This window comes from Diabrotica undecimpunctata, chromosome 10 (assembly GCF_040954645.1).
Source record: "Diabrotica undecimpunctata isolate CICGRU chromosome 10, icDiaUnde3, whole genome shotgun sequence".
Classification (NCBI taxonomy): domain Eukaryota; kingdom Metazoa; phylum Arthropoda; class Insecta; order Coleoptera; family Chrysomelidae; genus Diabrotica; species Diabrotica undecimpunctata.
This window is the reverse complement of record NC_092812.1, coordinates 52,931,171-52,954,078: the sequence shown is the minus strand read 5'-3', so window position 1 is coordinate 52,954,078 and position 22,908 is coordinate 52,931,171. Positions and strand designations below refer to the sequence as shown.

At 31.7% G+C, this 22,908-nt stretch overlaps 3 protein-coding genes across 5 annotated transcripts in view; 2 read left to right on the top strand and 1 right to left on the bottom strand.

The window, feature by feature from the left end:
• The first annotated feature begins 37 nt into the window (after nt 1–37).
• On the top strand, nt 38–1,754 carry Pglym78 (phosphoglyceromutase 78). Its single transcript, XM_072545947.1, has 4 exons — nt 38–233; nt 689–921; nt 1,139–1,403; nt 1,461–1,754. Exons 1-4 carry the CDS (start codon nt 134–136, stop codon nt 1,625–1,627), a joined length of 765 nt encoding a protein of 254 aa, XP_072402048.1. The 5' UTR covers nt 38–133; the 3' UTR covers nt 1,628–1,754.
• Nucleotides 1,755–3,750: 1,996 nt separating this feature from the next.
• Cog2 (conserved oligomeric Golgi complex subunit 2) lies at nt 3,751–9,046 on the top strand. Its single transcript, XM_072545943.1, has 6 exons — nt 3,751–4,059; nt 4,121–4,348; nt 5,369–6,403; nt 6,769–7,205; nt 7,361–7,541; nt 8,937–9,046. The coding sequence occupies exons 1-6, from the start codon at nt 4,015–4,017 to the stop codon at nt 9,000–9,002; spliced, it is 1,992 nt and encodes a 663-aa protein (XP_072402044.1). The 5' UTR covers nt 3,751–4,014; the 3' UTR covers nt 9,003–9,046.
• A 73-nt stretch (nt 9,047–9,119) lies between these two features.
• unc79 (UNC-79 domain-containing protein) overlaps nt 9,120–22,908 on the bottom strand; it is a 70,005-nt gene continuing 56,216 nt past the window's right edge. For all 3 annotated transcript variants that reach the window (XM_072545941.1, XM_072545940.1, XM_072545942.1), the window contains exons 22-32: nt 20,499–21,629; nt 19,516–19,840; nt 18,694–18,848; nt 18,520–18,614; nt 17,576–17,938; nt 16,539–16,655; nt 15,046–15,210; nt 13,060–13,232; nt 12,755–13,004; nt 11,615–11,878; nt 9,120–9,317 (exon numbers count right to left, since the gene is read on the bottom strand). In XM_072545941.1, coding sequence (XP_072402042.1) covers nt 9,120–9,317; nt 11,615–11,878; nt 12,755–13,004; nt 13,060–13,232; nt 15,046–15,210; nt 16,539–16,655; nt 17,576–17,938; nt 18,520–18,614; nt 18,694–18,848; nt 19,516–19,840; nt 20,499–21,629 — 3,236 coding nt within the window. The remainder of the gene's footprint in view (nt 9,318–11,614; nt 11,879–12,754; nt 13,005–13,059; nt 13,233–15,045; nt 15,211–16,538; nt 16,656–17,575; nt 17,939–18,519; nt 18,615–18,693; nt 18,849–19,515; nt 19,841–20,498; nt 21,630–22,908) is intronic.

Below are 22,908 nucleotides of genomic sequence, written 5' to 3'. Positions count from 1 at the left end.
AAAAGGAGCAGGAAAAATGGAGTATAGTGTTCTATGATCTCCGATTTTGACAGTATTCAGTATTTATCAAACCAGGTATAGTATATAACGTGCCCCATAACGTTAAAAATCTTAAAAATACTAAATAGAAATAATGGCACCCTTTAAAATTGTTATGGTTCGTCATGGAGAGTCGGAATGGAATGAAAAGAATCTATTTTGTGGATGGTTTGATGCGAATTTAAGTGAAAAAGGTTAGTAAAATTGTATCGACCTTGGACGACCTTAACTTTTCAAAATCTGGTATTTATATAATTCATACATTTAACGAAAAAATTGGTAAAAGAATAAAAACTATCTAATTTGTAAAATGAAGATTTAAATTTATAATAATTAAATTTAGTAACATCATTTAATAATCGAACTGATAGAACTTCACTTTGTAGGCATACCAATAGAAATAGTAAAATTTGTATAGAAGATTTTACTTTAATTCTCAGGAAAAAGTTCGATTTTATTATTTACTGTAAATATTAGTATTTATATATAAGATTTTAAAAATCTTAAACCAAAGATGTGTTCAAAATTAAATAACATTGAAAATAAACAATTTGCACACCCTAATGATATATAGAGAACAGTATTATGTATATAATGCATATAAACTATTGTTTTAGTATTAAAAATTTTAATAAATCCTTCTTACTAGGTAAACAAGAAGCCATTAATGCCGGAAAAGCGCTAAAAAATGCAGGATACAAATTTGACATTGCATATACGTCTGTTCTTACAAGAGCCCAGAATACACTTAACTCAATAATCAAAGAAATTGGCCAAGAGAATTTGGAAACTATAAAAACTTGGAGACTCAATGAAAGACATTATGGTGGTCTCACTGGCTTAAATAAAGCAGAAACAGCAGCAAAATACGGAGATGAGCAGGTAAGAACAAGTAATCATTTATGCTAGAGATTTTCTACATTATTGCTCCCCAATACATATTTCAAGATATTTAATACACTTGTAATTGTTTGACTATATTTTATGTCCCTGCTATAAGTATATATATATATATATATATATATATATATATATATATATATATATATATATATATATATATATGCATAAAGTTATTAACTAAGTACTTTAATCCCAGGTAGCAATTTGGCGGCGCAGTTTTGACATTCCACCTCCACCAATGGAACCTGACCATGCTTATTATGATACCATCGTAAAAGATGCCCGATATGCTGATGGTCCTGCACCAGATCAGTTTCCCAAATTTGAATCCTTAAAGCTAACCATTGAACGTACTTTACCCTTCTGGAATGAAACTATTGTTCCACAAATTAAATCTGGAAAGCAGATCTTAATTGCAGCACATGGTAACAGTTTGAGAGGAATTGTAAAGCATCTTGACCGTAAGTAATTAGTATTTTATGTAATCTGTATTCTGATTTTATTTTTATATGTTACAGAGCTTACTGATGACCAAATTATGCAGTTAAATTTGCCAACAGGAATTCCATTTGTCTACACATTAGATGAAAATTTGAAACCAATAAAGAGCTTAGAATTCCTAGGAGATCCAGAAACTGTGAAAAAAGCTATGGAAGCTGTAGCTGCCCAAGGAAAAGCCAAATAAGCATTATATTTATTATTTATTGTTTTAATTTATATACAAATCATTTATTGTTAGATATTTCATGTGTAATGAATAAATGGTTAGGCTGAATTGTAACACTCAGCAGAAATGTTATGTGCAAGATGAACAGTTCTTTTACCAAATTTCTGTTCCAGGGTCTGTTGAACTGTGTGAATTTGTTCTAAAATCGACACATACCTCTACAACTCAAGCCACAAGTATTTCTTGTAATGTTATTTTGTATTTTGTCTTTATTTATTTATTTCTTAACGGATACCACCCAATTATATTCAAATATTACAAAATAATACATTAAACCAAAAAATACATAAGCAATAAATAAACAACATAAGTAGTACATGTAACAAACAGAAAGATAGTAAATTACAAATTGAAAGAATTACAATAGTTGCTTTACACTTCGTTTACATACATTCTCTGAAGCACATACTAATAAATCAAGGTCTATTTTATTACCATTTAGAATCCTTTTTGTTCATTGGAGAATGAAGAAACAGTAAAATTAATTGAAGACTACAAATGATTGCAGTCATAATAATATCAGCTCGAATTTGCCTCAGAAACAATTTAGGAAGGATATGTGTTTCTTATCTCTTCTTCATGAGTATGAACCTTCACTTAAAAGCCAATGTAGTTTAAAATTTAAATATCTAATAAATATATTTTGGAATCAACTGGACTTAACATCATGCCAACATCTAGAATTCTGGAATGCCTGGTTATTCACATACTCATGATGAAAGCAGAAATTTGGTGGAAAAGATGGCTTGCAATTTTGTGTGACCTCTCTCGCCATCCTATAAAGAATATAACAGGAGCCTTGAATAGCACAGGAACAGTATCTTTAGATGCTATTATAGGTCTCTAAAGATGCTGCTAAAATAATCATAGTATATTATAGCATCAATGTTTCGAACTTTATGTGATCCCTCTTTAGGCGACAGTCATAATTTTGACTTTTTTAAATGGGAAAGTACATCATTAGACACCTCATTTAAAAGCTTTTGAAATACTGATTTAAGAAATTTATAATACTTTGGTTCGAAAATTTACATAATTTAAATTATGTGAGAAAGAGTTTCAATGTACCTACATACCTCTAGATCTGGTCAAAACACTTATCCAATGATTTTCTTTCCTTGCATAGCAACTAAATGTTTTTTGACAGCTATCATAAATAAATAGTCAGGTACGAGATTCTTTCGGCAGACAAACACAGCCTAGGTCAATATATAACTGTGGTCAAAGCTAAAGTTTTTTCTTTGGTGGCCTGCTTTGATGAAATCATGGATCGAGACCACAAAGCAAAGAGAATTAAGATTTATATTCGGCCGTAAAGAAATCAATCACCAAATCAAAACTATTAAGGAACTGAAAGATCTCTACATTTGAAGTCAATTCTTTAACTATTCTAAAATGCACATAGCCCAGGACATGATGGCCCTTGTTGCTGAGTCTAGATATCAAACCTTCCACAACAGAGGAGATAAGAGCCCCCTACGGACAATCTCCGGCTACATGTGATAATACTGTATCCACATGTAACGCTGCGTATTTCACGCGGATCTCCAGAATGCAGTATATACACCTGTAGCTTGTCTCGTCTAGTCCGTTCAGCCGAATTGCACTCTGATTGCTTCGTATGAGACGTTGTCGAATGTTTCCGTTATATCGAAAAAGAGTTAAAACGACTTTAAAAACAATTTTGCTGCAAATTGAACCCTTTTATACGTGTTCTGTGACTAGACCTATAAATTAATTGAGTTTAGTTTACAATTGAATCGATTATAACGCATACAGTATTACACGTGTGTGTAATACTGATTGCCTATTATCATGAATCGTATCTGCCAAACATATCAAAATATAGACGCATTTGATATTATGAAAAGTATTGATCATAGAATGATTATAACTTTTACAAATATGACCATCAATAAAGTGTGTTTTGTAATATATACATTATTAAAAATACTGCGTGACTTAACTGACGTACCCTTCTATTATTATTTATGTCTATGCCCACAGCACAGCATTCACCCAACGGAACGACAAGACACTTTTATTTTTATCATGTTGCGCCTAGGCATAGACAAGTTGCGCCTGCGCGTTCAAGTATATTTTGACACATTGACACTTTCTTGTAAAAGCAAAATAAAGTTAACAGTTAAAGAGTTAAATGGTTTTTTGTGAATTGGAGTGAACAATTCATTGAATTATTACAACAGTTAATTATTATCGATATATTCGATAGTTTCCCATTATCCTCCTATATTATTATGTTTAGCAGTGGTTTAGTCCATAGATGTTGAATTGTTGACGTTGATTTTTCCACATTTAAATAAAGGTACAAATTTGAAAATAAGATGACATCGAATGACGATATTATTTGGAAGGAATCTTTTTTTGAAGTAAGAAATTAACTTAAAGCTATTTTTTGTATATATATTATTTACTATTATTCAATTTTAGAAGAATTTTAGTGTGGATAATAGCCTTTCAACATTCACTCAAAAGTATGATTTAGATACGCTTAGGAGTCATTTGAAAAGTTATGGCACAGAACTACAGCAAAGAATGAGTGAAATTTTAAAGGATGAAACGGAAGCAATAGTCAATTTAGCAGAATATCTCACTAATCTAAATGTGAAGATTGAACATCTATCTCTCCCTTTTTTTCAACTCAGGGAAGAAATCATGGTATGTATGCTTTAATTTAAGGTCCAAACATTTAGCACAATATCAGTACCTTCCTTAATCCTAGTCTGGCATTGTTCAAACTGAATGTACAGCTTAATATTGTAAATATTTTAATTAATTCAGGAAGGGCCACTCACATCAATGTATTGAAAGGTGTTCATGTAGATCATGAGTTAGAGAGTCAAAGATCGATTCTGAAATGTTTTTTAATAATTTGATCAAGGTATATTCACACTTTAGGGCAGAGGTTTAGGCTTCTTACGATCAATTTACTTGTAGGTAAACCGTATTCACTTTATAAATTCCCAATCATCAATAGAACTATGTGTAAGCCAAACAGGGTCGTACTGATGTATGACCTATATATCATATGATTTTTAAAAATATTTACTTTTGAAACTGTTAGTGTAAGAATTTCTTGAAATTTAATCATTATATCACAATTAAACTAAACTCTAAAAAATAACACGACCAGTAAATAACTTAAAAATAACTAGAACATAAATATAACACAATATATTGACTTAAAAGTCAACACGATACAATTTGAATTTAAAATGCTGGCAAGTTGGGATCTGTAACATGAGAATCTGTCTCGCTTAAGGTAATAAATTATATTTAATAGCCTCTTGACGAATGAGACGGCGAATATCAACACGTGCTAATGTTTACTGATGGGAATTTGGTAAACGAATGAACTTTATCACAATTTGTTTGTAGATTCTTTAAAATTTATTATCTGTTTCACCAAACTATTGTTTATATCTTTAAGCGCTATCAAACACCTGTTTTTCATTTTGTTCTGTATTATCTATAAGTCACATATTGTGGCATTATCTATGAATGTTGATATTAGGATTCTGGTTGCTTATTTTATTTTGTATTCTATATTATATTTATCGTTTTCCACATTTGTATATATAATTTCTTTAAATAAAATCCTGTAAACATCTTATTCTGTAATATGTAAAGTTCTCTGATTAATGTTCACATTTTGATAAAGTTTCTATTCCATTTTAGGCCTTAAATCAACTAATAAGTAATGCAGAAATGAGTTACGGAATGCTTTTGAATAATATTAAGGACAATAACACCAGCAAAAATAATTTAAATTTGAAACTTGGAGTCATTTCTTGTTCTGTGTATATAGACAAACTCTTAAAAAATTTTGCAGAGTCATTTGAAGACCTAATTATTTTAGAAAGAATAGTGGGAAAATATTCATTACAAAAAAGTTATGTGGATGAATTAGAAATAGTGACCACAGATATGCAGGATATAATGGTAACTGTGGAAGATCAACTAGTAAAAGTTATTAACAGGAAGTTTCTTCAAGCCATTGAAGCAAATGATACTGAGATTGTTACTAGATGTTTAAGAATGTATGACAGCTTAAAAAAACACAATGATGCAGAAGATATATACAGGAGGACAGTAGTGAGGCCTTATTTACAAAGGCTATTTAGTGATAATAGTGTAGAAAAATCAAACCAAAATATAGATAAAATTTATGAAAATGTTCTGGATTTTATAGATACAAATATGAAAGTACTCACCACAGTAGTTGAAACTAATGCAGACTTAAATGTATTTAACTTTATCTTTAATAGTTTTTGGAAAGAATTTGATAAACAGTCTCGTGAAGGTTTACCACACATTACTGCTCCTGGTAATCCAGAGCAATTTCAAAAACGGTATAAAAGCACATATGAAGTTCTTTTGAAAATTTCAAGAAAGTGCAAGAATGAAGATTTAATAACACAAGATGAATCTTTCACGGAACATCTAAAACGATTCAATTTACCAGTGTACCTTGAAATTAGGTACCAAAAAATAGCTAGTGATTTTGAATCTGCTCTTGATATGGAACTAAATGAATTTTATGCTACCAAAAATGAAATTTCTTGCAAGTTAAAACCTACTTTAGCATTGTGGATAGCTGTTTCTCAGTGCTTTGATAAAGATGTTTATCTAGATCAACTTGCTGATCAGTTTATAAGATTGTCAATGCTGCTCTTATCCAGGTATTTGAAATGGTTTGAGACAACTTTAAAGGTTAGTATAACATATTGTATAGCCACATTTAGTTATTAGCATTACTATTCTTCCCTGCTTAGTAAAAATATTCTGTCTACAATTCCTTAGTTAGTAGAAAACCCATTTTGCCTTCTCAAGTTATACAATAATGTAGATTGGTTTGTAGTTGTTATGCTTAGATAAACACTACTTGGTTAAAATGCCCTGTCTACATAAAATTATTAAGATAGGACTCTTCCGACTAAGTACATAGTGATTGTTACCAGTATCTGGTTCCTTTGCCTTTTCTTGTTTTATTAGGTCTGAAGTTTTATTAGGGAATTCTTTTGTACTATATAAATATTACACATATAACCACATTCTTACTAAAATACTACTTTTAGGTTAGGTTTTCTACATGTGAAGAAACAGAAAAATTCATTATGAGTTCATTAATTGATTTCACTTTTGTTGAAAACTTACTTTGCCCATCTGTTGATAATCATTCAGATATTAGTAAGACGATATATGGAATAATTAGTTGGGTGTATCTTATTCCAAATATAATAAGGGCCAACCAGAAAACCATTATTCACCTTCAGAATATTTTGAAAAGTAACTTAATAAAAATGAAAGTAGATGAAATATGCAACCAACTTCAACATGTGGGATCAATACCAAGATTATACAGAAGAACAAACAGAAGCTCACCTAAAGAAGCTAGCTCTTACATGGTAGATGCTGTGAAACCAATTATTACATTCCACAATGAATTTACAGTTGTCATACAAAACAGAACAACTGAAATTTTAAATGATATTATCCTGCAAGTTACTAAACAGTAAGTAATATTTCAAATAAGATTAATTTAGTTAATAGTTAAGATAAACTTTATTCCAAATATAGGAAATAATTGAGGAGGTGATTATTACCTTTGGTTTTATATTATTATAGTGTTTGGTTTCTTTTTAACTCAAAACGACTTTTATTTTTCAGTTATTTGAATTTGGTCCAGAGTGTGTTAAGGTCAGTTTGCAAAACGGAAGAATCATTAAGAAGATTGAAAAGTAGAAATGTAAATATGTCTGAGGAAATTTCCCCACAATCTGACTCAGGATCAGATGAAATTAAAATTAGGGAGCAAATTAAACTTGATGTAGGTTATTTTCTTGAAAAGGTAAGTGGTAAGGTGGTTTTTATTTATAAATTATGTAATACATACTACTTGGATTTCTGCCTAGAGCATTGTTTGTATCAATCAACACCCCATTTTTTAAGATATACCCATATTTCTACATTTTTTCTGAATGTTTTTAAAGTTTTTTACAAATGTTACAATGAGTATAAAACATTTTTTTCCATGATCTTTAGAAGAAAAAAGGTTAGGTCAATATGTCTATATGACTTTGGTTCTTTTGGAGGGTGTTTGACACTCTCTAACCTGCTGCTATCCTTTTGGATTATAGCCTAACACGAAACTCATTTTGAATATTTTTACTATTGTTGAGACAGTAGGTTATCCATTCCCTGTTCTAACAGTTGGGAAGATACCATCCTTCCCAGAAGACTTATAGGGCTTAATACAAGGGTGGATTGATATAAAACTAGCCTTTGATAGAAAAAACCAGTTTTTTGGAATTAAATCGATTTATTTCTCAACATAGTCCCCTTTTAGCTCGTTACACTTAGTAAGACGATCGTTCCAAAGACGACCAAATTCAGCTTTCCAAAATTTTACTGTTACTAACGAAGGTGCAACCTCACCATAAACTTCGTCCAGGTCGGCTTTGATTTGCACATTCGTTTTACCCTTTTTGTGGAGGAACGTATTCACCGAAAGATACTCGACTTTTTCCATTTCTCCGAAAACACAAAATTTGCTTGCTTTTGACGGCTGTAAAAACCAAACTAATTGTTTTTAAAACTTAACATTTTGACAGACGTCATGTCATGAATGGCAAATGTCAACACCGAAACCAATTCGTTATCAAGTAGCGCCATCTATCAAAGGCTTGTTTAATATCAATCTATCCTCATACTATTGATAGCCCATTAGGTTATATTTTTTGTGAAGATTTTCACCGCTAGACTCTTTGGTGATCTTGACTTTATGTGGTAGAGTCAGTAAGCTCAGCCTTTGCTTCATCTTCAACAAATGTTGAAGCAGGAAAGTGAGCATTCAAAAGGCATTTTATGCTTTCCTCTGAGGTTTCTCTGGTTTTGTAAAGTCACTGTTTATAAGTAGTTCAATGTCATTAGAATGGTCTCTCAAGGTACCTTTTTGAAAGCGCACATAGCGAGGGCTAAATTGGTGATCCCTTGGCAGAACTGCCTTTATGTTGTCATTTTAGATCTTAACTCAGTGTTATATTTTATGAGAGTAGTCCTTTTTGTTAGCCTCCCAATTACCTGCACTTTTAGCTTTGTTAAAATCTCTACATGCAGTAGCTTTTGATTGTAGTAGATTTGATTCTTCTGATATTTCACTGACATATACGGACAGGTTAAAAGTAATTATTAAACACTATATAACATCGTTTAAAACTTTTTAGATGTTTTAATGTTGTTTCAGCTGCATCCACTGGGTTCTGAAGATTCTAGACAGATAATGGACTTACTAAAGGATGAAATTAACTAAATTAATATCCTTAAGACAAAAATAAAATTTTGGTTATCTTTATACTTTCGATTAATTTATTCCAACCGTATGTATAAATTTTTGTTAAATAAAAATAATAATTTATAAATAAATTATTTACAATGAATAGAATTGTGTTGCTGTCGATGACTGAAGTTCAATTTGTCCCATTTTAAATTGTAACCTCTGTAACCATCTTAGGAGCATTGGATTATGTAAATTTGCTACTTTTAACTTCTCTGGGATTGCTTCTTGAATAATTGTGGGTGGAAAATTGCGGCAGTTTTGTAATCTTACTTGTAAATGACCAGGCAACTGAAAATAATGTCCAGTTATAGAAAAATATTTTATAATTAAATACAGTTATAGTAATATGAAAGGCTTAAATATAAATAATTAAATTATATTGCGAGTCAGGTTCTGTAAATTAGTTCTACTTATGTAGTTTCGCTCCAAATTTTGGGTGGTTTCGATGTCAATTTACATACCGTAAATACTAGCATGACTAAGTAACTGGCAATTCCAATGTTTTTATTTCAATATTTTATTTCAATATTTCAGTCTTCAATATTACCGATAGTACCTATAGATACTAACAAATACTCTTGGTATTGTTGTAGCAGGTAACTGATTATAATCCCGTAATAAAGGGGTGTTTCAGAAGTTTATTGCGTGGGGTATGAATATAATTGTCCTTTTGCAAATCATTCTGTTCTCAAAAGTGAATGTGAAAACTTAAACATCGTCAGTCGAGCTTGTTAAATTTGTTAACTATTTTGATTTTAAAGTGCCGAAAATAACTGGTGTCGCTACTTAGATTAAACCTTACAAAGAGGTTGGATATGAACAAAGTTTATTGTTCAGTTTGTTGCAAAAATTGTAAGTATAAAATATTTAATACTTTAATATACTAAATACTAAAATATTTTAATGATTACATCAATTAACATTAATAAAATGGAAATAATATAATTAAATTTTAATATCATACCAATACCCATTTATGTATATTTTATTATAAAATAAATATTTTAACTATTGCTGAAATATCAGTGACTGCCATGCAATAATCGTGCAGTTGCTTAAATGAAATTTCTTCTATTGATGCCTTTAGTTTAAGATTATAAAGAAATCGGTTCTAACTGTAGTTATTTATATGAAAAAAATCTATTAAAGGTTGCATGTGAAAAGAAATTTAAGATAAATCAACATGTCAGAACTGCGTTACATTTAGCCAAAAAAGACAAAACTAAATCTGGAAAAAATATCAAGCTTCGGTTTCTTTCTTCCTGCAGCTGTTCCTAGCCTAAATTATTGCTTTTTTTATCCGATGCTGCACCATATATGGTCAAGGCAATACAAAATTTAAAAATATTTTATACCAACTTACTACACTTTACTTGTGCCCATGGAATGAACAAAGGTGCGGAAGAAAGAAGAAGATGAAACAAGTTTCCTTTCGTAAACTCCCTGATATCAAGCATAAAAAAGTATTCCTCAAATCTCCTATAAGAATTCAAAAGTTTTTTCATTTGTAAAGAAATGCTTCCAAATATTCTACCAGAACTCGTTCTAATGAGATGGGGAACATGGTTGGAAACCGCTTTTTTTCTATTCAAACTATTTTGTAGATTTAAAAAATATAATTGACGCTTTAACGGATGAAAATTCCCAATCTCTGCTAGATGCTACACAAATTGTTAAAAACAACGTCCTTCAGCAGCAACTTTTATCCATTAAATCAAATTTTAGTTTGCTTAAAAAAATATTACTCATTTAGAATCATCAAAGTTGTCCTTGCTAGAAAGCATAGCCTTAATAAAAGAAATTAGATTAGCTTGTCAAAATGTTAAAGGTGACACTGGAAAAGATATTTTTTAAAAATTTGAAACAATAATTCAAAAAAATAATGGTTTTCAGATACTTATTGAGGTAACTGATGTTCTTGTTGGTAATTCTTGCGAAGAAATAGATTTAGAACCAAATATTTTTGTGAATTTAAAATATTCTCCCATTACATCCGTGGATGTAGAAAGAAGTTTCTCAATTTACAAATATATGTACACAGATAGAAGCCATAAGTCTTTATTGGCATATTTTAAAAAACATTTGGTCATGTATTGTTTCCATAATTCTTAGGAATAGAATTTTACTTTTTTACTACTTCCATTACAATTAATTAGTAGATTACAATTACCTACTTAGTTTTTATATTTATTTATATTGTTCTCTAATTATTAAAATGAACATTAATTAATATACCATTATTAAATATATGTTTCCATTAACAGTATGCATATTTTCTAAAAAATGCATATTTTCTAAAAGAAATGCATATTTTGGGTAAATTAGTGCATAATGCGCATATTTTTCACTTTTTTTGCATATTTCTCTAGTCTCAAGTCTAGTAATCACATAGTTGTGCCTTTTAGTATATGTATATTAGTCAAGTAGAAAAAAAGAAAAAAAAGTTATTCCCTACCTGTATTTAAAACGAAACTGACTGAAAATGAGCATCAATAAGGATCAAATCAAATGAGTTTTATTTAGTAAACCTTGCTTTCTCAGATTGTCTTAAAAGGTTAATGTTACAAAAAATAATTATACTTTACCTGCAGTTGATTTGAACAGAGGACAGGTGTCCAGAGCGGTAGCAATTTTCCTACAAACGTAGACTGACACTCCAACAGCGCCTCCAACATGCTTAAAAAGTGTAAACTAACTATTTCACATAACATTTTAGATTGCTGTATTAGTTGTAAGATGCAGGGTGTTACTTTACCCCAGAAATCAAAAAGAATATTCATAGTTACGTTGTATGCTTCTGTGATTGGTATGTTACTACTTAATCCTTGTTCTAAATAGATCGTCCAAAGCTGAAAAAAATGTTTGAAAATGTATTATTTAAAATTGACAAGATATTCAATATTACAGAGTAGTTTTACCGAACTATGTTCTATGGATCTTGGCAATTTATATTAACGGAAATAGGACTGTTTCGAAGAATTACGAAAATAATCTGGACATAACATATACTACACAAACAAGTTTTAAGGCATAGGATTATGGCCATGTGAATTTGTAATCCCAAACTGTTTCAAATCAGAGAATCTACAAAGAAAAAGGTGATGTTCCAGAATATCCAGAAGAGGTTAGCAGCAGATGTAATTCGACCATGCAGATCACCATACAACTTCCGGTGGTGACCGCCAAAAAGAAGAATGGCCCTACTCGCTTCTGTGTTAACTACCGAAAGCAACAGTCGACGAGGAATTCTCAGTGGCTCCTATCAATGATGCGATCAGCCTATGTGAGAGTAACTGTTAACTGCCTCATTTTGAGAGTATACTAAGTCATTAATATAAATAAGAAATAATATCGGACCCAAAACCGAGTCTTTAGGGATACCATATATCAGAGATTGTTTTTGAGAATCACACTGGTTGAAGTGAACATACTATCAAGATTTGGCAGATAGGAATTAATTAGTTGAATAGCAGAACTATTATTACTACTATAGAAAATTATAATAAGAAAGTTTTCTTAGCAGAATACTATGTGTGACACAATCAAAAGACTTAGGGAGATCTAAAAACAGTGCAAGAGTGTCAACATATTTTTCAAACTCTTCCAAAATATTGCTAGTGAAATGATCCATCTAAGGTTGTTGAAACAATTGATATAATTTAATTAATATTTACTATATAATTATTTATTTGCGCTATATAATTTATTATTAAGTTATTTCTTACCTGGCATAAAATGAATGTATGGAATAGCGACGACATATGTAATATAGACGCCTTTGGTTGTTCGGCAAACCCAGCCATTATCACTTGAATGTGGTCAGCGATTTGACAAGAAGCCTCTTGGGGAATTGGCTGACTTTGTATTTGACAGTTATTGTTGTTGTTACCCTGTAATGCCGTATGTGTTAGCGATCCCAGTAAAAGCCATGAAAGAAGTCGTATATGGCCTATGCACTCAATGAATTCTCTTGGACTGAAAAATAAATATCCATGTAATTGTCTCAAAATCAAAACAACAAAATACTAACCTCTGTTGCGTTATTGAAGTACTACATAACCAAGGGAAATATCTCGTGACAGCTCTGTTGTCTCTACCATTACCTTTGGTAATTTCTAAAGCTAAATATTGAGCAATACTACATTTTATTATACCACCTAATGTATCATCATTTAAACCGACATTAATTCCTTTACAGTAGCTCTAAAATCAACAAATACTATAATATAAACACTAAAATAGCAACTGTGTACCAAATTTAGTAACAGGTAATTCCAAATTCATAAAATTCTAAACCATGTGGTTACAACATGTTATGGCGCAGACACCATTTTTAAATAATATATAAATATAAAATATAGTAAGCAAACAAACTTATACTCCAGTCGCCAGGGACGAAAATGCCACTACACCCCTAAAAAATCATACGAACTAGCTGAATTTTGCCCAGAATGTCAATGTTATGACTCCAAAAAAGATGCAAAAAAGTTTACCACTTTTATCTCTGGGTTTTCCCCTAAAAGCCCCCTCATAGAGGAGGGAAAACGAAAAAAAAAAAAAAACGATTTACCAAGAATCTGTACACCATAGAAAAAAATGTAGCTAAGCTAATTTTGAACACAAATGTTATTTGAGTAGAATGAACCGTTCTATCATAAACAACGTTTGTAGCGATCGGCGATTTTAAATGTCAGTTACGAGCGCGAAATCAATGTTCAATAAAATTTTTATCCGCTCGTAGGTAAAAATTCGATATTTTTTGATCCGAGTGTCCTATCGACAAAAATCAAGATGCGTTTTAAAGGTAAAGATTGCAGCTTTGGTATGCAATTTTTGTATTTTGCCGCAAATAAACTTAGTTTTTATAAAGGTGTTCAATAAATAAACGTGGCGCGGTTTTTTTACGATTCTCATGAGATCAATACAATTTATCCCTTTCATTGACTGGCCACTATGGAGTTTCGATAACTCGAGCCTAGACTTCAAAACCTATAGCATGAAATTTTAGTTTTGAGTTTTGGCAATAAATGTGAGCCATTTGAAATATGCTTAAAACACGCTGAATTTAAACTTTCACATTACAAACGATCTAAAACGTTTAAAACTGCTCATTTTCAATTACACTTTTACATTTTTCAAAAGTACCTAACCTTTGCTACAAATTACACTCAATACCGTATTTGTGGAATCATTTTCCGTGACTTGCTATCGTTTGTAATTTAAAAGTTTAAATTATGAATTTTTTTAGTCATATTTCAAATGCCTCACCTTCAAGTATTTGTTGCCACAACTCAAAATTGAAATTTCATGTTATAGGTTTTGAAGACTGATCTCTGAAAATGGAAATTTCACTATGAGTGGTCAATAAAAGTGATAAATTTTATTGATCTCACGAGAACCGTACAGTGGCGACCCGGCGGGAAAAGTGTAAACTTTTTTTGCATCTTTTTTGGAGTCAAAAAATTGATATTCTCGGCAAAATTCATTGTTCGTATGATTTTTAGGGCTCAAATCTCTGACGACTAGACTATTAACCTACTGTTGGTTTCGGATCTTAGTAGAGTATAGACAACGAAGTAGTGGATAAGCTAGGAAAAAGGATACGATTTTCCACTACATAAATGGTTTTCAAAAAAGATTATTTTTAAAAATTCTGGGATAATCTATAACCAAGAAATTGTTATTAGGTCATGTTTTGAAAATTTATGATTGACTTACTTGGTCTCGATCTTGTAGCCAATAGAATTCTTTTGAATTTTTGAAACTCTCAGAATTTGTTGAAAAAATTCTGAGAGTGGCGTTTTTACCTTCGGAATATCAAATCTTAGGTTGTCACCTATGCTTAAGACTAGTACAATTTACAATAAAACAAAACTTTGTGTTAAAAATTACACTATTTATAATCTACGCAATTTATAGGCTGGGCGAAGATTTTATATATATATATATATATATATATATATATATATATATATATATATATATATATATATATATATATATATATATCCATTACCTTTATTTTAGATATGGCGTGAAAATCTGTCAGAAATTCTAAAATATCACCAAGATTTAACTTCATACATTCTGATATACCAGTTGTAACTCCAGAACCATATTCTAATGTTATCGATGAGCAGTCCTTTATTACAACATTAGATGGAATCGAACCTCCTATATCCTAAAAATAAAAAAACATCAATATTTGTATGTCTTATATTTAATCAAGATTACCTATAAAAGAAATAAATAAACAGATAGGAAATAACTAAAAAAATACAAAAGAATTTGGAGAAATGGACTATTGAATAACAGTGGAGTTATAAAGATCACTTATGAAAAGTCGCTGTGATATATTAATCGGTATAAAACTGTTCAACGCAATATAATAGCACATAATAGTCATGAACAAAGAGCAGCATATAAAATATAAAATAAGGAAATCCAGATAATAATGCTACGTTGCCAACGCTATAATATCCGCGGAAAATTATGAAATTATGAAATGGCATACACTACATATAACATTCGGCTGTTTTTATCTTTGGTTTTTGTTTAATTTCTTTAGGGTATTACAATGTTCAGTAGCATTGATAGTGAACAAATAAGATCTCATTTTCCCGTGACGCTCATTAGTTGGCCCAGTCGTTCTTGTCCTTTACCAACTTGTCACTTTGACATACCATATTTACACCTCAATCTTGGCTTACCGCTGCTCCAATTTTCCACATGTAACGATAATAGGGATTGTTTGGAAAAACTTTTTATTTTTTCTTGACAGGTAGCCTATCCATCTTAGCTTTCTTAGTTTGAGTACATGATTTGTATCTGTTTTAGAAATAGTTCAAGTTTCTGATGTATAGGTCAGCACTGGTAAGATGAGGGTCTAAATATATGGTTAGTTTTGTTTTTGGCTAAAGTTTTTGTTATGTACGTGTTTGAATAATCAAAATAACACATGTTCACTCGTAATATCACCACATAAAGACACATAAATTTGTTCACGACAATAAAATTATACCCTAGAGTTTTATTTTTAGTTGTGCTGTTTGGAATCGACGCTATTACTTTGGTTTTCATTTATTGTGAGGACTATATTTTCTGCGACAGTAAAGAAGGCGGTAAAAAGTTTTCGGTCGGTGCAAGCGGTTAGGTCCAGATCACAAGCATATCTTCCTCTACTGTATAATTTGACATCTCTTCAACTCTTCTTCAGTGCTATATTGAAGACGTACCACAGCATCACAAAGGCATAAAAAATAGTTTGTATTTACTTAATTCCTTAATTTGTTTAATTTTTGTTTTATGTATATTCCATTGCTTACTGTCTGTCAAACAATTTTATTAGCTTTCTAGTGTGTGTGTCTTTATGTTGTTAAATAAAAAATAATCATGTAATTAAATTAAAATATGCAAGAAATGACGTAAAATAGATCCGTTATAGCAAGAACTACCTACTAATCATGCTTTTCAAAAATAATTAATTTTTTTTAATAAAAAAATATGTACCTGTAAAATTAGATTTATTAACATTAGGAGATTTGCATCTGGTATAGTAGTTTTGAACTTGAGTGCCTGTACTAGTTCAAAAACAACCATTCTACTAAGTATTAATTTATCTCTTTCCTGAAACGCGTACACATATATTAATTTTTATTTTGTAAAAATTTTATTTGGCTGAAAATAATATATTATACTAAAAAATTAAACTTCAGATTATTGTGACAGGTCTTAGTAACCATTGGATCTTAATTATCCTTTTATATAACGATCTTGTGTCTCTTCAAAAGCCGTGAGACTTTCTCGTGGTCGGACGGCTCAACTCCGAGCATAAGACGACAAATAGGTTTCATTAGCCTTCTCCCGAGATTTCGAGCTCTGCAGGGGATAACCATCAGTTGCCTGGTCTCTCATGGGACAAGAATGGATTAGGAATAACCAAATACAGGAGTCGCATGTATCCGGAAGCTATGGAATTGAATCCTGCTACAGGCTATCCTGTATCCAGCGAGCTAGCCCTTGCTTCTTTTTTTTCATTGAAACAACGCCCCTGCGATGAGACTGTGAGTCTGAGCTGACCAGTACACCAAGTAGATCCGAGAGAGTGAGGAAGTTCTCATCCTCAACACGACGTTTTACAATGGCTCATACGGAACATCCTATAGGTATATAGATCGATGTGAATAAGCAAATAAATTCACGTGGTTTAACTGAGAACATGCCATATATTGTCTTAAATACATAAAAGCGATAGCAAACTTTGCTAGGAGATGTAAACTTCTGAATATTTCGTGTAGCGCAAAGAACAGAAAACAATATTAATACACCGTTTTCGTTCATGGCCATTAAACTAGATGGCAGCTTTCTACGCTTACCACTTCAACATGTGGTAAACATTTAGGAGATGTTTTTTGGTCTTCTGTGTTTGATTTTGTATTGTTTCCGTATCTGATAAGACTGGGAGATCGAAATGGCGTTTTATTTTCATATCGGCCTAGATCTAGTTATGTTATATATCTAAATTAAATAAAAATACTTAACCTTACCTTTGTAAATGCTTTGTAACACAAATAACAGATTTCTATAAGGCAACCATAATTCATAGTTTGGGTTTGTATTGCGTAGCTGAGAACTTTGGAAAAAGGCTCCAAAATACCCTTAAATTGTGAAATCAAGGGAATTTTAAAAAGTGAAGACATTATTTTTAACAGCGGAATAATATCATCCATAGTATTTAACAAAAACAATAATTTTCGATATAAAATCTCTACTTGTTGTAAAACTGTACCCCACATGGGTGTACTTGCACCTAAGGCAACTTCAAGAGGCAGACAGTTCAAATAACACGCCATGTTTTGTAAAATTGTTGGCAAAATATCAACAGGTAACGTTTTCTTCGAATTCAATGTCTGAAAAAGAGTTTAATATACATATTTATATATATATTTACTGAGAATAACTTAGATTAGATCAGGCTAGGTGTATCATTGCAAAATAAATATTTCAAAAAAATTATATAACTTAGATTTATTTGAGTGGTCTATGCCATAGTCATAAGTTTAAATTCTTGCTTACGCAGCTATACTAAATCACTTTTATTGAACCAACTAATTTCTAATCCTTTTGAAACCGCTTCTTTAGTAAAATAATCTGCTCTGGAGTTATCCCAGATACCAGCATGTCCCTTTACCCAAATGAAAGAGACTGAATTATTTCTTTTAAGTAACTTTAGTTGATAAATTAAACATAAAATAGTTTACTGTATATTATTTTATATTATTTGGAGAGAATATGTGTTGTACATTTAAAATTAATTTAGTTTTAATTATAGTATGGTTATGATCAAAGTTTTTTGTTGGTGAAATTTTTGACATTATCACATTTTACCATTTGAGCAAGTTGAAACACTAATTTGTAAATGTTAATAATAGTGCAGTCTAAGTTAAATAAAATAATTGAACCAGAGTACTTGTTTGCAAGAAATACTTACTTCCAAAAGAAGTTGAATAGGCGCTACAGGATTTAATTCGTTAAAATCGATTAACGCTTGTATAACACTCTTAAAAAATTGAATTCGAATATTTTCTGCAAAATAAAAAAAGTAATTAGTGTTTTAAGAACTTAGTGTAAGCTAGTTACAAGATGCGAAGTAAAGACTACATACCTGGAGCATTTGTTTGAAACATTTGCGTAAAAATTCCGTTTGGGGCTAATTGGTGTAAAACACATCTTAAAAATTGATGGGCTACACTTATAGCTCCACCAGGTAAGTGAATATTGCTTTCAGTTTGCCACGGATACATTGCATTTGTTGCTACTCTAAAACAAATCATCTTAGATTATACATCTATATATTCACTGTCACTCTTCAAATAATAGAAAAACTGATCCATTAAAAATATATACTCCAGTCACAGAGACGAAAATGCCACTGACCCTCTAAAAATCATTCGAATAATCTGAATTTTGCCGAAAATATTAATTTTGTGAACCCAAAAAAGTTGAAACAAAGTTTACCACTTTTACAGCCGGACTTCCCCCTAAACTCCCCCCCCATATGGGGGGATGTAGCTAAGATAATTTTAAACAAAAATTTTTATTAGCACTTTTTGTGTAGAATGAACCGTTCTCTCACAAACAACACTTGAAGCGACCGTAGATTTTGAATGCCAATTACCCTCGCAAAATCAATGTTTAATAAAATTTGTATTAGGTCGACGGTAAAAAACATTTTTTCTACGGCGTTCAGATTCTTGGTAAATCGATTTTTTTTTGCGTTTTTACCTCCCTACGAGGGGGCTTAGGGGGAAGCCCGGTGGTAAAAGTGGTAAACTTTTTTGCATCTTTTTTTGGGTCCCAAAATTAATATTCTCAGCAAAATTTAGCTTGTTCGTAGGAGCCAACACTCTGACGACTGGACTATAAACAAAATTTACCGATAATTAATGTTTTCGGTAAATAATTGAGATTTAAAACATATACTAACTTTGCTACAATGCTAAGTATATCGGGTAGCATAGGAGCAGCAAGTGCAGGTTCTCGGTGTATAAAAGTTCCTAAAGTTACAATACAGAGTCCGATTTCTTCGTCGCTATATTCTTCTTTCACCAAACCACATTCTGTACATCTCTCTGCTACACATTCTTCCCCAGTTCGAAACGAACTCTGTTTTAAATCAATTCCTTCAAGTTTGAGGGAGAGTTGTGGGCTCATCCAGGCACCAGGTTTTCTAGGATCATGCAAAGAGTAGGAATTCATTGCAAATGGACCTGCTTTACGTATACGTTGTCTGTGGTTAACCATTAGGTCTCCTGAAAAATAATGTAATTTACACAAAACAAAACCAGAGATAAAATTTTAATATAATATACTGTTCAATAAGTTTTGCGGTTTCGATAAGAGAGGGCGTCGCTACTAGATTAATTTATTTTTGTTATGTTGGTACACTCTTCATATGAACGTATGTGAAGTTTCATTTCCAGAACTGGAAGAAAGTAGGGAAGACCTATGTCCAACTTTGGACGCAGAAGGCTGTATGATGATGAAGTTTCATTTCAATCTGTCAATTTATTCTTTTTTACAAGCCATTTAGTATCGCCGTGTCACAGTATTTTTTACAATGGAAAAAATCAACTATCGAGCAGTGAGTGAATTTTTATTTTTGGAAGGTTCACAAGCAAAGGAAATTTATGAACGAATATTGAAAGTGTAAAAGGACAATCATAAAGGACTTGACCTTCCATTAGAAGTTAAATTTTAATGTATTGTGTTGACTCGAATTTTAAACTTAGTCTTAAGCTGGTAATTAGATAGAAAACTGCCATTGGGCATTTTTTGCAGTACCAGATTGAAATCAAACCAGCTAGCTAGTTAGCTAGTGCCAGTTATTGTTATATTTTTAAATAGCTTGCTACTAAAGAGGGAGTAAAAAAAATAACAACCTATTATGAAATGAAGTATAAAACTTACTTTGATTTTCCATCTTAAGAGATTTGAAGTGTCCATTATCCTCAAATTCGGAATTGTTAGGACTCTCTAGAGCAACCTGTTTGGTTAATTTTCTGGGACTATGTGAATGAGAAGAAGTAGGTTGCGGGTGATGTTGTTCTTGAGAGTGTCCTTGCAGTTTTTCTTTTTTAATTGACTCCGATTTAATTTGTTGGCTAGTTACACCTAAGGCTTGTTTGAGCTTCTCCATTAACTGAGGAGTTGGGTGCTGACCTATTGGAAGCAATCGTTCTTGACAAGGAATTTCCAATTGAGAATCTATAGTTGGTGAAAACACGTCATCATTTAATGGAGAATCTGGTACTCTTGTAGACCCAATTGGTAATAGTCTTTCGAGAGATGGGGTTGGTAAACTAGCATGATTATTTTTATAAGATTCATCACAGTCTGAAACAGGTGTACAAACAGGAGTAATACTAGGTTCAATAATTTTTTTGTGCTTTGGTTTTCCCATAGAGTGGGTATCTACAAATGTCGAACTGACATGTTTATGAAAATCTGTAGTAACAGTTTTAGCTACCTGTATACCGTTTACTGACGATGTAGAATTTAATCTGGAACAATTTTTTATTAACTCCGAATGACTTCTCAGCACTTCTTGATAGATTTTATTGTCACATGTTTTGGAAAATTCTTCTTCACTACCTATGGTCCATGTCGGTCTCCCTTTATTAGGAATTTTAACAAGCTGGTTTGTGTAACTTTCTTTGGGAGACCTTGGAAGATGTTTTTCGCCTAAGCTATCACTTGCACCGTCTTCAAAAGAATCTTGTACACTTCCTTGAAGCGTACTGTCTGACATATCGCTATCAGGTATTACCATTAACTCTGATTCTGTGTCAGTATCGACACTAACCTCAGCATGCCTTCTCTGCGGCTTTTTTTCTGGATGTACACAATGAATAGCTTCCTCCCAATGAGTTTCCATACTTGTTGTAGAGGAGGGTTTGGTGTATGCTACTTGCATTTTTCCACATTTAGAACTACCGATTACTTGTACTGATTGTCCATCTGATGAGTAGATTGGTGATGGGGGTGGAGTTGCACGTTCTGGATGTTCTATTTCTGCTCCCAAGGACGGCTGACTGACATCTAAAACAAAATTAAAAAATACACAAAATTACTAAACACACTATTAGACCTGGAATATCGTCCACTGATTAAATACAGGAGAACTAATAAAAATAAAGTAGTATATACGGCACCATATCATAAACAGTCAACAAAGATATATTCATTAAAAGGTCCGGCAAAGAAAAATAAGTCACGGGGGAGTGTATTTTAGTGGGCATCTATAAAATTATAGGTTCGAAAAACGTAGCACTTGCATTTTTAAAATAAAAACTTAAAATTTTAATTTTCTTTAAACTTTTATTGTTATAATAACGTAAACACAAACGAAACAAACTGTTTTATAAGTCATTTCTAATAAAACTTAAGTGCTTATCAGAAAAAAATGCTGTTCGTATTCTATTGTTATTGTTGTTGTTCTTGTTAATGTGAGTAAACTCCTAAGTCGAATCAAGTGTCAAACACAATTTGAAGTTGAATTGCGTTGATTTAATCTCAAGAATTATGGTTGTAAATCCCGTAACACCGGCTGCTATTGTTGCGTTGTTTCAAGACGGAAGAAGTGAGCGGTATGTTGCTCAAAAGTATCAAATATCTAATAGGCACGTTTTATTTACCGATGTATCCAGGTTTACCTTGCCGTCTCTGGATGGCCGTGGGAAATGATGGCGAAGACTACATGAGCGTCTTGCAGAATGTACTTTCAGTCCTAAGGTAGGCTATCAAGGGGTCTCAATCATGGTGTGGTTTGGAATTTCTCTAGCGGCACGTACAGAATTGTACATCGTTCCGAGAGGCTCGAGAGGCATGAAATTCTTCAAGATTTTGTTGTGCCTTATGCTGGTTTTGTTGGAAATGACTTTGTTCTGATTTATGATAATGTCAAGCTTCTCAGCACAAGAATCACTCAACAGTTTTTAAATGAAGTAAACATTCCTGTAATGGATTGGCCAGCATTGAGTCCAAACGCAAACCTAATCGAACATGTTTGAGACATGCTTGAATGGAGGATACGAAGTCGCGTTCCTGCCCCTTCAACCTTAAATCAGTTACAAGAAGCCCTTTTAGAGAAATGGGAACTTATTCCTCAACAGGGCATGTCTCATTTAATTTTAGGCATGTCAAGAAAATTCAGGCAATAATTCGAGCATGTGGAGGAAACATTCATTATTAAAATCAGTCTGTGCGGACACATGATTTAAGTTTTCATTAATTGAGCGTCATTTTGTTACATTTACTTACGTTTTCTTCCTTAATTTTTAAATTGTTATCTACTGAAACAGTTCTTTGTTTTTTGTTA